The 16039-nt window shown below is 42.9% G+C and overlaps 2 protein-coding genes across 2 annotated transcripts; both read left to right on the top strand.

Moving 5' to 3' along the window:
• LOC106582717 (free fatty acid receptor 2-like) lies at nt 1-3298 on the top strand. The gene has a single exon (XM_014166090.3). The coding sequence runs from the start codon at nt 391-393 to the stop codon at nt 1444-1446; it is 1056 nt and encodes a 351-aa protein (XP_014021565.1). The 5' UTR covers nt 1-390; the 3' UTR covers nt 1447-3298.
• Nucleotides 3299-5353: 2055 nt separating this feature from the next.
• On the top strand, nt 5354-15899 carry LOC106582709 (free fatty acid receptor 2). Its single transcript, XM_014166065.3, has 2 exons — nt 5354-5767; nt 13540-15899. Exon 2 carries the CDS (start codon nt 13787-13789, stop codon nt 14849-14851), a length of 1065 nt encoding a protein of 354 aa, XP_014021540.3. The 5' UTR covers nt 5354-5767; nt 13540-13786; the 3' UTR covers nt 14852-15899.
• The last annotated feature ends 140 nt before the right edge of the window (nt 15900-16039 follow it).

Below are 16039 nucleotides of genomic sequence, written 5' to 3'. Positions count from 1 at the left end.
TACCCTATGGGACTCCCAATCACGGCCCGGGTTGTGATACAGCCTGGATTTGAACCAGGGTGTCTGTGGTGACGCCTCAAGCACTGAGATGCAGTGCATTAGACCGCTGACTTGCCAAAGACAACCACAGACTCAAAGAAACTCTTGTTACACAGAATGACATGGCTTTGTTAACCAATTGCATCACACCCATTGTAGCCATCCTTGTGACCTAATTCTACCTCCTTGTGAACTTCTGTAAACAAACTAGTGACAGTGACTCAGTTTCTCTTGAATTGCTTCACACCCTTACGGACTAACTATGCATATCCTGAATTGACCCCAAATTGAGTACCTGCATTAGCTAACGCAAACATCAGCTCATTGTTTGTTTCCTTCCTCTTTTGCAGAATGCTGTCTGGGAATGAATCCTGGGATAACAGCCACAGCAGCCTGGTGCTGGTGGTCTACATCATCACTTTCCTGATTGGCTTCCCTGCCAATGTTGTGGCCTTCTACACCTTTGGAAAGAAGGCGAGGCAGAAAGCCATGCCCATCAACATCCTGCTCCTCAACCTGACCATCTCGGACCTCCTCTTCCTGCTCTTCCTGCCCTTCAAGATGAAAGAGGTGGTGGACAACCATATATGGAACTTGCCCACCTTCCTGTGTCCATTGACCAGCTTTGTCTTCTACACCACCATCTACAACAGCATCTTCTTTCTTACCGCCATCAGCATTGAACGCTACCTGGGGGTGGCCTTTCCCATCAAGTACAAACTCATAAGACGGTCTTTGTACGCCACGGTGGCTAGTGTCGCCTTCTGGGCGATCTCCATGGCGCACGTCAGTATTGTCTACATCATTCAATATTTAGTCGATTACAATGCCACCCAGAAAGGGAACACGTGTTACACAAATTTCACCCAGATGCAGCTGCGGGTCCTGATACCTGTCCGTCTGGAGCTCTTCCTGGTTCTATTCTGTGTACCTTTCATTATCTGCTGCTTCTGCTACATCAACTTCATCCGAATCCTCTCTCAGCTGCCCAGCATCAACCCCAAGAAACGTCTGCGGGCCATTGGCCTGTCTCTGGGGACCCTGCTGGTGTTCATCGTCTGCTTCGTGCCCTACAACCTGTCACACTTAGTGGGCTTTGTTAACTGGGAGAGTCCCGATTGGCGGATGGGCGCACTCTTGTCCAGTACCATCAACGCCAGCCTGGACCCCATCATCTTCTACTTCTCCTCGTCGGCCCTCAGGTGTACCTTCCACCTCTTCCTAAAGAACCTGTTGGAGAGGGTGCAGGGGTTGTGCTGTTGCAGTAAGGCTCTCTACTGCGCTGTGTTGTTCTGCACCAGAACTCAGAAGGACAGCACACCAAGCTCCAATGACAACATGTGTCAAACTCATTCCACAGAGGGCCAAGGTTCTGCAGGTTTTTGCTCCTCCCGTGTACTTGATTGATGAATTAAGGTCACTAACTAGTAAAGAACTCCCCTTACCCGGTTGTCTAGGCCTTAAACCAAAACCTGCAGACTCTAGCTCCTCCATGGAATGAGTTTGACACCCCTGTTTATAGTGTGTAGTCAAGCCATATGCGTCGCTTGCTACATAAGTTAGCTAAATGCTAGCCTGTCCAATGTGTTTATTGCACTTAGGTTCTTATGGAAAAGACTGAGGACTATGCTATCTGTCTTTATAAGTAGCCTATACATGAATCAGTTGCGGTCGGTGCCGTTTACGATGAGGGAGGATGATTTTTTATTTTTTTATGAGCATGGCCTTATTTCTATTACAGCATATTAGATGACTGTCATTCATATTCCATTCACCCAGCTCAATGTAACATCGATAGGTTTAGGTTACTACATGATACTGAAATTGTACCTATACCCATCATGAGGTTGCTACAACCTAGCCTATAAATGAAAGTTTACAACCTAGGTGCATAGGTTGAGAGAAATGTCACACATTCATTGCTGCCTTGCACACTCTTGCCTGCATCTAGCTGACCTATGTAGGGTGTAATCATTGGTCCAACAGTTGCAAATGAGTGTCTATTGGACAAATTCAGGTATGTTTATCCCCTTTTCATTCCATTTGCTTCCGTTTAAGATTATTTTTTCAACAGAATCAGTGGAATGAATACACCCCTGATCACACGCAAACAGTTCACTTTCATAGCACCCATATAAAGAAAGCCTGATCACTTTGATCGGTGTACATATAATTCCTACTCGCAACTATCTACGCTCTCTCCTCCTCTCACCTTTTCCCTTCGCTTGTGGACTTCAGTGCACAACACATCAGCTGTCTGTGACCAGGCGAAAAACCCTTTCCAAACCAAACCTTCATATCATGACTGCTAACCGCTACACACAGCCTACATCATTGTCAACATAGCTACTAGAACTAACGAGTTAGTAAACCCGCTACAATCATGCAGTACAGTGTACAGTCAGAAAGTAGTGTAACAATTACAATGCGGGCCCCAGTGGCAATAAATTAATAAAACCAAAAGCTTACCTTGACTTGGAAGGATGTGTAGTATGCATTTGTATGTGTGTATTTATGATCATTTGAAGGTTTTATATTATTTCTGTTCCCCTTTATTTTCTATGACTTTTTTTGTAGTGATGACATTAAAATCTATTTTTGCATCATACTTCTGGATTTCAATTGATGCCCCCTCTGAAAATGTTTCACTAAATGGGATACGCAAACTAGCATAATACACTCTGATTGCCCCAATCTGTGTCGAATGTAGCTGTTGGTTTTTGTGATTTCGTAATACCACTGAAGGGTCGCTGCTGCGCCTTCTTCACCACACTGTCTGCGTGGATGGACCATTTCAGATCGTCAGTAACGTGTACGCTGAGGAACTTGAACTTTTCCACCTGCTCCACTGCTGTCCCGTGGATGCGGATAGGAGTGTGCTCCCTCTGCTGTTTCCTGAAGTCCACGATCAGCTCCTTTGTTTTGCCGACATTGAGTGTGAGGTTATTTTCCTGTCACCACACTCCCAGGACCCTCGCCTTGTCTCTGTAGGCTGTCTCGTCATTGATGGTAATCAGGCCTACTACTGTTGTGTCGTCTGCAAACTTGATGATTGAGTTGGAGGCGTGCATGGCCACACAGTCATAGGTGAACAGGGAGTACAGGAGGGAGCTGAGCACACACCTTTGTGGGGCCCCTGTGTTGAGGATCAGCGAAGTGGAGGTTTTGTTTCCTACCTTCCCAACCAGGTGGCGGCCCGTCAGGAAGTCCAGGACCCAGTTGCACAGGGCGGGGTTCAGACCCAGGGCCCTGAACCTAATGATGAGCTTGTAGGGTACTATGGTGTTGAATGCTGAGCTATAGGCAATGAGCATCATTCTTACATAGGTATTCCTCTTGTCCAGATGGGATAGGGCAGTGTGCAGTGCGATGGCGATTGCATCGTCTGTGGATCTATTGGGGCGGTAAGCAAATTGAAGTGGGTCGAGGGTATCAGTTAAGGTGGGGTAGCCTAGTGGTTAGAGTGTTGGGCTAGTAACCGAAAGGTTGCAAGATTGAATCCCCGAGCTGACAAGGTAATGATCTGTTGTTCTGCCCCTGAACTGGGCAGTTAACCCACTGTTCCAAGGCCGTCATTGAAAATAAGAATTTGTTCTTAACTGACTTGCCTAGTTAAATAAAGGTAAAATAAAAAAGGTAGATGTGATCTTAACTAGCCTCTCAAAGCACTTCATGATTACAGAAGTGAGTGCTACGGGGCGATAGTCATTTAGTTCAGTTACCTTTGATTTCTTGTGTACAGGAACAATGGTGGACATCTTGAAGCAAGTGTGGACAGCAGATTGGGATAAGGAGAGATTGAATATGTCCGTAAACACTGCAGCCAGCTGGTCTGTGCATGCTCGGAGGACACGGCTAGGGATGCCGTCTGGGTCAGCAGCCTTGCGAGGGTTGACACGCTTAAATGTCTTACTCACGTCAGCCACGGATAAGGAGAGCCCACAGTCCTTGGTAGCAGGCTGTGTTGGTGGCACTGTGTTATCCTCAAAGTGGGCAAAGAAGATGTTTAGCTTGCCTGGAAGCAAGATGTCTGTGTCCGCGACGTGTCTGGTTTTCCCTTTGTAGTCCGTGATTGTCTTGTGTCTGAGCCGTTGAATTGCGATTCCACTTTGTCTCTATACTGACGTTTTGTCTATCTGATTGCCTTATGGAGGGAATAACTACACTGTTTATATTCTGCCATATTCCCAGTCACCTTGCCATGGATAAACTCAGTCACCTTATCCGTGTATTTGTCAATGTTATTCTCAGAGACATATCCTAGTCTGCGTGATCAAAACAATCTTGAAGCGTGGATTCTGATTGGTCAGACCAGCGTTGAATAGTCCTCAGCACGGGTGCTTCCTTTTTGAGTTTCTGCCTATAGGAAGGGAGGAGTAAAATGGAGTCGTGATCAGATTTGCCAAAGGGAGGGCCTTGGCATCCCGGAAGTTGGAGTTGTAGTGGTCGAGTGTTTTAGCAGTGTGAGTAGTACAATCAATGTGTTTATAGAACTTCGGTAGCGTTTTCTTCAAATTTGCTTTGTTAAAATCCCCAGCTACAATAAATGCGGCCTCAGGATATGCGGTTTCCAGTTAGCATAAAGTGCAGTGAAGTTCTTTGAAGGCCGTTGTGGTATCGGCTCGAGGGGGAATATACACGGCTGTGACTACTGTATAACTGTAAATTCTAAGGAGGCAGGCCAAAAGGTCAGCATGAATTCGACATTTGACACATTGTGTGCAAACAATAAGCACTATAATGTGATATGTTTAAAATAATCTGCTCACTTGAATAGTGTCTCGCACCAATGTACATAGCATTATTTCACTCCAAAAGGTTGACTTTTAGCTTACTTTATAAGGAGGAGAAACGTTTTAATTTAAATTGTCAATGTTTTTTTCATGATGCTCTTCTTTAGTTTTGGACCAAACCTGGGTTGAAACCTGTTGCTCTCACCAGTGTGCTTACTATACATTATCTACAAATGACCAAATGACCACTTTTCCTTTATTGGCAACCCGATTGGGTACTTTTCCTGTATTTGCAACCAGATCCGGTAACAAAACCATTCACCTTCCATAATAATGATAGTGCATTTTTGTGTTTCCCTTTTTGTTAAGAAATGCCCCACCACCAATCATACTGACAAATAGGATACACAAGTAGGATAACTAAATACATATTTTGACCACGTTTGTCAGTATGAGTGGGCATTATTCTGTTGCGGGATTTTCCACTGCGGTTAGCCAACAGAATGAAAGAATGACCTCGTACCACCACAGTCAATGTTTAGTTAGTCATACAGGTGTATGTATGGTAGCTAGGGAGGAGCTGTTATAGGCTGCTTATAATAGACCGGAGTCACTTTTCTCCCTCGTGCACTGTTTCCTCCCTCCTCTCTTTCTCTCTTAATCAAGAGGCCGGCACAGTCAAGGCCAGATAACAGTCTACATCTATTAACCAATAGAGCAGACAGGCCGGTTCCTCAAAGCCCTTAGCTCGAAGAACGTCCAGCTTCTATCGCAGGACAGTGTTACCACGGAAACCATGTTTGGAGAGCGCTGGCGATAGATAGCAGCGGTATCTATCTAATAATAATTTGCCGTTAACTGCGCTGGATGTTTCGATTATGCTGTAAACAGCGTGGCTGGCTGTAGTCGATAGGAGGTCGGAGCTACAGAGGGAGGAAGTAAAGAAGATCCAGACTCAATTGTCTCACCTGGCAGGATATCCATGGTGGAACGAGGTAAGCTTTATTTCTTTATTTCTATTTTGGCTACTTCAAAAAGTATCTACAATAAATTCAAGTCAAGTTAGTTTTTTCATCATATACACATGATATATAGTAATCCTACATGGAGTACACAGTGAATGAAATACTTACTTGCAGGTTCACCTCTCAACAATGCAACATCAATAGAAAAAATAAGTAAGTGAATACAAAGAGTAGTAAAAATAATAACTAAATTAAGTAAAAATAGAATAGTAATTTAGCAAAAATATAATACAGAAGGCACTCAAATTAATTGAAGTTGAATATTTACAAGACTGGGAAATTGTGCAATAGATACGCAATGCCAATAATAAATAGACATTGTGCAGTAATAATACATAGTATTCCAGTAGCAGCAGTCATAGTGTGTGTGTGCGTGTGTGTGTGTGTGCGCGCGCGCATGTGTGTAGCCGTGGGAAGTAGCTTGGGGGAGAGGGTGTTGAGATTATTTAAATATATTTTTTAATCTTTTAATTTTTAGACTTTTTTTGACTTCCCACAGCTATGTACAGTACCAGTCAAAAGTTTGGACACACTTACTCATTCAAGGGTTTTTCTTTATTTTTACTATTTTCTACATTGTAGAATAATAGTGAAGACATCAAAACTATGAATTAACACACATGGAATCATGTAGTAAACAAAAAAGTGTTAAACAAATCAAAATACGTAATTCACCACCTGGATTCGGTCTTATGTTGCAACATTTTAATTATATTTTATATTTCAGATTCTTCAAAGTAGCGACCGTTTGCCTTGATGACAACTGTACTGCATTTCAATTAACAGGTGTGCCTTGTTAATTTGTGGAATTTATTTCCTTCTTAATGCGTTGGAGCCAATCAGTTGTGTTGTGACAAGGTAGGGTTTGAATACAGAAGATAATCCTATTTGGTAAAAGACCAAATCCATATTATGTCAAGAACTTAACAGTCCATCATTACTTAAAGACATGAAGGTCAGTCAATGCAGAAAATTTAAAAAACTTTGAAAGTTGCTTCAAGTGCAGTCGTAAAAACCATCAAGCACTTATGAAACTGGCTCTCATGAGGATCGCCACAAGAAAGGAAGACCCAGAGTTACCTCTGCTGCAGCAGATAAGTTCATTAGAGTTACCAGCCTCAGAAATTGCAACCCAAATAAAAGCTTCACAGAGTTCAAATAACAGACACATCTCAACATCAACTTTTCAGAGGAGACTGCATGAATCAGGCCTTCATGGTCAAATTGCTGCAAAGAAACCACTACTTAAGGACACCAATAATAAGAAGAGACTTGATTGGTCCAAGAAACACGAGCAATAGACAGTAGACCAGTGGAAATCTCAAATTTGGACTCATCAGACCAAAGTACAGATTTTTGGTTCCAGCCGCCATGTCTTTGTGAGACGCAGAGTAGGTGAACGGATGATCTCCACAAGTGTGGTTCCTACAGTGAAGCATGGAGGAGAAGGTGTGATGTGTGGGGGTGCTTTGATGGTGACACTGTCAGTGGTTTATTTAGAATTCAAGGCACACTTAACCTGCATGGCTACCACATCATTCTGCAGCGATAAGTCATCCCATCTGGTTTGTGCTTAGTGGGACTATCATTTGTTTTCAACAGGACAATGACCCTAAACTAAACGCACCTCCAGTCTGTGTAAGGGTTATTTTACCAATGAAGGAGAGTGATGGAGTGCTGCATCAGATGACCTGGCCTCCACAATCACCTGACCTCAACCCAATTGAGATAGTTTGGGATGAGTTTGGGATGAGTTGGACCGCAGAGTGAAGGAAAAGCAGCCAACAAGTGCTCAGCATATGTGCGAACTCCTTCAAGACAGCTGGAAAAGCATTTCAGGTGACTACCTCATGAAGCTGGTTGAGAGAATGCCAAGAGTGTTCAAAGCTGTCATCATGGCAAAGGGTGGCTAATTTAAGAATCTCAAATATTAGATATATGTGATCCAATTCAGGAAACTAGGCGTATGTCGCAAGTCACGACTTCACAGGAGAGCCTTTTGAACGTAAATTGTTTTATTTTTTTTAATCAAAATGCAGAAATGCCTTCTCGAAAATGTGAACTTTCATGTGCCTTAATGTCAAACTTCTATGTCATCTGTAAATACAAAAAAAATGTTAAGTTACGAGCCTAGTTGGTTTAGCCACAGAAAAAGCCAGCAACCTTCCCGCTAGCCATGATTGGCTGAGATAATGAGTGGGCTGGACATGCCAAGAGATGAGATTGGATTGGTCTGCGGTGTTACATCTTGTGTCTATGAAATGAGCTGCTTGTAATGCGTAGATAGTCCTTTCTACTTCAGTTTTTTCGATTGGTATTATGTTAGCCATGGAGAACTGCAAATATGTTGCTACTGCTCTCAATAACATTGCTGCCATGAATTTATCAGGCGCTATTGACTAAGGTCAGTGGGAAAAAGTTGTGATGGACTACTTTCTGGATGACGTTCGTGCCATGCAATGCTGACTCTCTCTCACTCTGAAAATAACACATTTTGAAATCAGTGGAACACACAGGCCAAACAAGCTGTGCAAACTAAACGGAAACAACACAGGATGTCTTATAAAAGGGGTTGCAGTCTGCCGTGAAGCTTTCATCCATGTATACAGGTAAGAATCTAGCTACAGATTCAGATATTATACGTTTCTAATTTTGTCAGAAAGTTGTTTTCATTGCAAGCTAAAGCTTGCTGTTAGCTAGCCAGCTGGAGTTCGATGGCTGGCTTACTAACTAACAATGAACCTAACATTATTTGGTTAACTTTAGCTTGCCATGACAATCGGTTTGTATTGTTGGTAATGTTACTTTATGGATTGGGAATATCATTAATTTTTTAGCTGGCTAGCTAACGTTAACGTGACATGTCTAAACAAAAGATCCCAAGTTAAAGCTTGATGTTAGCTAGCTAATGTTAGCTGAGGTTGGTGGCTGGCTTACTAGCTAACATTAATTTATGTGTATGAAGTGTGTGTAGTGTCAGTGATTTCTCAGAATGCCATTTTGCATTCCTAGTTATAGCCTAATGTTAGCTAGCTAACATTGAACTTATTGGTTAACTTTAGCTAGCTATGACAATCAGTTTGTATTGCTAGTTAAAGCTTGTTGTTAGCTAGCCAGCTGACGTTGGATGGCTGGGTAGTTACAATAGCTAACATTACCTGTATGAACTGTGTGTAGTGATGTTCTCTCAGAATGCCATTTCTCATCTCTTGTAGGGTGACCATACGTCCTCTTTTTCCCGGACATGTCCTCTTTTTGGACCTAAAAAAAATGCGTCCGGCCGGGATTTCTAAATCGCCCAAAATGTCCGGGATTCGGCTTTTGCTTTCTACAGTCGCCATTCATTGTGTGCGTTTTGGGGGTTTTGCATTGCATTGACCTTTCTCTTTAGGTCCCGCCTTCTCACACGCCACCATTGGTGGGTCATGTAGGCCTACGCAAACATTGGTCAAACTGCATCTCAATCATTACCCTCACCATGGCAACAGCCAAGAGACAGAGCAGCAGCTTGCTTGTCAACAGTGGCACATGGCTCCAGAACAGCGTAAAAATGCCCAAACGCAAATGTAAATTCACAGACGATTTACAGAGAAAATTCCCGTGTTTTCGTCTTGGTCGGGATCCGTGTGAAGCAGAATGCATGACCTGCAAAGCTGGCAGGTACGTGTCAGTGTCAAATAAAGGTGCTAACGACCTAGAAGCCCACATAAGCTCTGCAAAACACAAAATTGCAGCTAAAGGAGAGAGTTCGTCAGGTAAATTAACTAGGGTGACCATGCGTCCTCTTTTTCCCGGACATGACATGGCCTTCCCTGTAGCTCAGTTGGTAGAGCATGGTGTTTGCAACGCCAGGGTTGTCGGTTCAATTCCCACAGTGGCCCAGTACAAAAAAAAACTAAAAAAGAAACGTATGCGTTCACTACAGTAAGTCGAGCGTCTACTAAAATGTAATGTCCTCTTTTTTGAAAACTAAAATCTCTTGTATAATAATGCTAAAATGTTTGTATCAGGAATTTGTCTTTCAACATTAATCAGTAGAACATGCCTGACTCTAATCCACCAGTCATACAGTCATCAAAAAGATAGCTGGCCCAAGCAGCGCAGTCATCAACTACATGCACCGTTTCTTCACCAACTACGGAGTTGGGAAAACACATGTGGACCTGAATTGTTATAACTGTAGTGGCCAAAACAAGAACAAGTTTGTACTCTGGTATCGTGCCTGGTGGACCATGCACAAGCTCTACCACAATCTGGACCTTCATTTCCTGATCACAGGCCACACCACATTTTCCCCAGACTGGCCTCATCAAGCAGCACTTCAGAAAGACCAGAGTGAACACTTTGTCTGAGATTGCTGGTGTTGTGAAGGACAGCACTGTGACAGGGGTCAATATCCCACAGCTGGTTGGACTGGAGTATTTTTAAATTTGAACCTTTATGTAACTAAGCAAGTCAGTTAAGAACGAATTCTTATTTACAATGAAGGCCTAGGAACAGTGGGTTAACTGCCTTGTTCAGGGGCAGAACAACAGATTCGATCTAGCAACCTTTCGGTTACTGGCCCAACGCTCAAACCACTAGGCTACCTTCCGCTCCTAGGATGGTATGGTGCTGGTGGAAAGCTATGGCTGACAACAACACCTGACTCTGTACTTCAGGCCGCTGCCAGCACTTCAGGTAAAAAAAATATTTTATTTGTATGAGGTTATTCTTATCTAAACTTGTGAGGTGAATTGATGTTATCTTCTGATTTTTTGTTATTTCCTGTTTTACAGCTTCGATGCTCTGGAGCCTGGTGTTGTCACCAAGGAGCGTTCAGACTGTCTGGACCAGGATTCAGTTACTGCGCAACGCTGACATCCTTCCTCCCATAGATGGTCTACCTGTAAAAGCACCACCTGAACTGGACACAACTAGACAAACTATCTTTTTGACAAGATCAGGGAGTTTTGCGACAAAGAGGCTATGGACATCACATGCACTGCACCAAAGTCAAAGGCAGGATAGAAACAGGCTCTCCGAATATAGATTCCCTTGTTCATGCGTGATTCGGACGGACCATTCACAAGAACTATCTGCAGTTCCTCTATTCACATGATTCTCTCCTAACACACACCATGCGTTGATGTTACTTTAAAAAAAAATCCTGCTGCTCAGCCACTTTACCCCTGATTGCATGCATATAACTGCCTCGTCTATCACTGATATCGTTATTGATATTGTTCTTGTACATACTGTATATTTCATTTATATTGACACTATCTATTCCTGATATTGCTACCATTTGGCTGTACTGTTTACACCTTCTGTAGAGACGATCCACTTTTGTGACATACCACAACAATATCATGTGACCGTATCAAGTGTCCTCCAATTAAATATATGGCGCATGCATCTGTTTATGTACTGTACATGTGCACCTCACTCAGGTTTCAACTCAGGTTGCATGGCCTTAACTTATGTACGGAATACTATGTGATATGTGCATGTGTAACAGTATATAAAGTATGCTAATGTACTGGTGTGAAGGTATTTGGGCAGTGGTGTAACAGTACTTTAAAGTACTACTTAAGTAGTTTTGGTGGTATCTGTACATTACTTTACTATTTATATTTTTGGTAACTTTTACTTCACTACAGTCGTAAAGAGACAAATGTACTTTTTACTCCATACATTTTACTTGACACCCAAAAGTACTCGTTACATTTTGACAGGAAAATTGTCCAATTCAAACACTTATCAAGTGAACATCCCTGGTCATCCCTACTGCCTCTGATCTGGCAGACTCACTAAACACAAATGCTTTATTTGTAAATGATGTCTGAGTGTTGAAGTGTGCCCCTGGCTATCCATCAATAAAAAATAATACAATTGTGCCATCTGGGTTACTTAATATAAGGAAGTTGAAATGGTTTATATTTTTACTTTTGATACTTAAGTACATTGTGCCTCTGGCTATCCGTCAATACATTATTATAATTTTTTAATACAATTGTTTAATATAAGGAATTTGAAATGATTTATACTTTTACTCAAGTATGGCAATTTAGTACTTCTTCCACCACTGGATGTGGCTGGGGGTTATAGCATTTCTTTCACATGACCCATCAATTTAGACAAGTGTGTCTGGGTAAGCATCATCTAATATTTATAACATATTTTTATCTGGACCCTTTCTGTTAACCTGGAATTTTTCCTTATCGTAGGCTACTACCACTTTTAGTCCTTAGCACATGACCTCATGTGAATCCTTAAAGAGATGGGTGGGGGTAAGGCTTAAGAGGGCATGAACAATGCTGAATGGGTGTAGACAAAGGAGAGCTCTCCAGTAGGTACCAAAATATTCAAAGTCCCTTTTCTCAAAAGTGAGTTTACAGGTGTATCAACTTTCAAAGTAGAATTACTTTCCCATTGTTCCTCAAAAATGGTGTGTATGATATGCCATTTTGTATCTCTCCACTTTTATCCAATGTAAAAAGCAGAAATTGACATGTTGCTACATAAAACCGAATCCAGGTGGTGAGTCACGTATTTTGATTTGTTTAACACTTTTTTGGTTACTACGTGATTCCAAATGTGTTATTTCATAGTTTTTATGTCTTCACTATTAATCTACAATGTAGCAATAGTGAAATGAAGAAAAACCCTTGAATGGTACTGTATGTGTGTGAGTTTGAGCTTATGTGTAAGCATGTGTGGTAAGGTGGAACGGAATACTGTAGCTATCTAAGGTAGAAAAAGTACAAAACAATGTGAAGAGTTGGTATAGAGGTCAGTGAGTTGTTTGATTTCCTGGCAATCCTCCACTGTCATCATATCTGCCAGTAAAAGTGTGAGTCAGGAATTTCCCATACGTACAGTATATTAGTTAGCTCTATGGTCAATACAAGGAAGTAATGTTGGTTTAATTGTCTCCTACGCTCATGCCTTATTATACTGTCCTTTATTTGATGCTGAAAGTACATGGAGGGTAAGATAAAATAATAAGCTATCTTAGAATTAGTTTTTCTTAGCTCAGTTCAGTGCTGACACGCTATGATAACTCTCTTGAAGCGACAGCCTCACGGCACAAGGCTGGTGAACAAGTATATAGTAAGGGCTACTTGGTCCCTGGTTGTGGTAGAATGAGTTATAGCTTTTTCTTAATTGTGAGTGTTGTGTTTATGACTTCCCTTTGATGATGTCAGAGATTGTTTAATCCATTGTTGACCTATTGGAGATGTTTAAGAACAGGAAATTAAAATACTGTTGTACTAACTAGGATAAAGAATGGTAGCAGCTAAGACCATGCGTCCCCCGTTTGTGGACGTAAGCGCCAATATACTTACAAGCTGTTCTGTGTTTGTGTGTACAAGAAGAACAGGTGTCCATCTAATGATAAGACAGTATTAGAACGAGGACACAGGAAGCAATAATGTTGTGTTTGAGACTGTTTGTATACAGAACCATGTGCCAGACACACACATCCTGAGTGGTATACAGTCAGTTCCCAACAGACACTGACCATATTGCCTCTCCGTGTGTTTGGTTTTATTGTAGTTATTTTACATGCAATTCACATTAATCTGAATTCTATTTCATCTGCTAGTATTTTATTGTGATTATTGCGCACACGGATGTTGTTTCAATTACACCCTCCACTTGGCAAACTTAAAAGGGGTGAGTAGTGAGTAACAAAAGGCCGTAAGAAACCGTAATATGGCATGTTGTAATCTCTTTCTATCCTCTCTTGCCATCAGAGTCTTGGAGCCCTTGAAGAGACGATGAGTTGGTTTATTGTCAGAGACAGGAAAACCACGCTGTCTAACCGGGTTTGTTCCAGGCTGTTGACCCAGTAAGCAGACTTCGCCTCTGAAGCCTCAGACTGTCTGACAGATCAAGCCCCTTGCGCTGCAACGTTTTCATCCCCCCCAGACTGCACTGAGATGATGTGACAGATCTTGCTCCCTGTGCCTTCCAGTGACTGTACCCACCGCCGAGGCCACCATGCAGGAGTGTCATACTGCGTTGTGTCTGCCTGTCTACCTTGTCACCTTTTTGACGGGCCTCCCGGCCAACGCTGTGGCCTTCTACACCTTCAGCAAGAAGGTAAGGCAAAAACCCACGCCCATCGACATCCTGCTCCTCAACCTGACCATCTCGGACCTCCTCTTCCTGCTCTTCCTGCCCTTCAAGATGCAGGAAGTCACGGACGATATGACCTGGAGTCTACCCTACATCCTCTGTCCTTTATCTGGCTTCTTCTTCTACATGACCATCTACGTCAGCACCTTATTCCTGACAGCGGTCAGTGTGGAGCGCTACCTGGGCGTGGCCTTCCCCATCCAACACTCGCTGAAGCGCCGGCCCCTGTATGCCGTGGTGGCCAGTGTATTTATCTGGGTCTTCTCCGTCCTCCAACTGAGCATCGTCGTCATCATGCCCTACTACAACCCACCGCAAGACTCCCTCAGTTCCACAACCAACTCTTCCAACAGCTACGAATTCTCCAACGTCTCCAATGCGCCTCTTAGTGACGGCATCAACATTGTGTCTTTCAGGAATGTGTGCTATGAGGACTTCAGCGAGAAGCAACTGGCGATCCTCCTGCCTGTGCGTCTGGAGCTCTGCCTGGTTCTATTCTGTGTACCTTTTCTCATCTGCAGCTTCTGCTACATCAACTTCATCCGCATACTCTCCGGCCTGCCCCACATCGGGCGTCGCAGACGCCTCCGTGCTATCGGCCTGGCTTTGGGGACACTGCTGGTGTTTGCCTTCTGCTTCGGCCCCTACAACGTCTCCCACATTGTGGGCTTTATAACCAGGAAGAACCCCGACTGGAGGGACATGGCCTTGCTCTGTAGCACCTTCAACGCCTGCTTGGACCCCTTCATCTTCTACTTCTCCTCTTCAGCTGTCAGAGGGACCCTAGGGAGTATGTTGCAGGGGGCCAGAATCAGGCTGGCCAAGTGTATGTTCTGTGGCTGTCACATCCACTGGTCCCCTTGGAAGGGAACGAGCGAGCCTCAGAAAGATAAGGGACCCAAACATGTAGAGATGAATACTATCTGAAGCTAATTGAATAAGGCCTGTATTAACTCAAAGGAGATGTTGTGCTCTTCATGCCTAGTGGCAGGATATGAGTGCTCTGATGTTTATGTTTTCACATTTTACTGTATCTGTGTCTCTGTTTGATCATTGGCGGGCAAACTTCCTACTTAGATTAGAGATAGGATATGGTTGACACGGAGCCTGCCTTCCTCCTGAGAGACACAAAACAAGGGCTCACAATAGGGAGTTACTGCCTTGCTGCAGTTAGCTGGAATCAAGTGCAGTCATTGCCAATTATGTATTATAAGTACACATCTACTGTGACAGTGCGTGAAATAAGTTTGAGAATACATTTGTTGTATCGGGTTGCCTGACAAGATCGGCAAACAGAACAGAAAATTCTCATTGATTATAATTGTATTTCACAAGGTTGAAGCCCATTTACACAACTAGGAGCAGTTATGGTGATGTCAACTGTAGAGGACAACAGCTCTAACATCTGAGAGACACATCAGAACAACATCTCCCAGCACTGAGAGATAAGCAGCTCAAACAAGTGTCACAGTAGTATCGCATATGGTTGAAAAGGAACGATGAATTTGAGCACTGAGCAGAGTTGGTGTGTGTGTGTGTGTGTGGGGGGGGGTGCGTGTGTGAATGTGTTTTTGTGCATGCATGAGCACACATGCGTAATGAGGGATTTTGTGTGTACTTGTGATTCATTGTGTCCATAGAGTTCTATTATTGGCTTTGTGAAATGAATGTGGACTCACGGTCCCATTTTGTACACACCTCTAACATGTGGGACCTTCATTGTTTGATTGTGGGGCCTTCATTGTTTGATTGTGGGGCCTTCGTTGTTTGATTGTGGGGACCAAATAAAGACATTGATGTTGAAATAAAAGCGTGTTCATTTTGTGAATTACAGGAACAATAATACGATAATAGCTGACCAGCGTTGAATTGGTTACACAATTACAGGCAAAAAGGTTGGCAATGGCATACATGAACATAATCAGGTTGCTGTGGAACCCTGGTTCTTGCTACTGTTTTGGAGTCATAACATGTTTAACATACTTCCCAATACAGTGTAACTCATGATAATTGATGAGCATCTCAAATATTTACACAGAGACGATAGTCTCTGATATGGTATAATGGGTGGTGCATGTATACTGTACAGCAAGCTGCTGTACAGTACCTGTAACA

Source organism: Salmo salar, chromosome 02 (genome assembly GCF_965601325.2).
Source record: "Salmo salar chromosome 02, fSalSal1, whole genome shotgun sequence".
Taxonomy (NCBI): Eukaryota; Metazoa; Chordata; class Actinopteri; order Salmoniformes; family Salmonidae; genus Salmo; species Salmo salar.
Note: the sequence above shows the minus strand (reverse complement) of the source record. Positions and strands in the feature narration are given on the sequence as shown.

What these genes read in the sequence shown, in the direction of transcription:
- LOC106582709 (XM_014166065.3), top strand. Translation starts at nt 13,787, where the DNA reads ATGCAGGAGTGTCATACTGCGTTGTGTCTGCCTGTCTACCTTGTCACC.
- LOC106582717 (XM_014166090.3), top strand. Translation starts at nt 391, where the DNA reads ATGCTGTCTGGGAATGAATCCTGGGATAACAGCCACAGCAGCCTGGTG.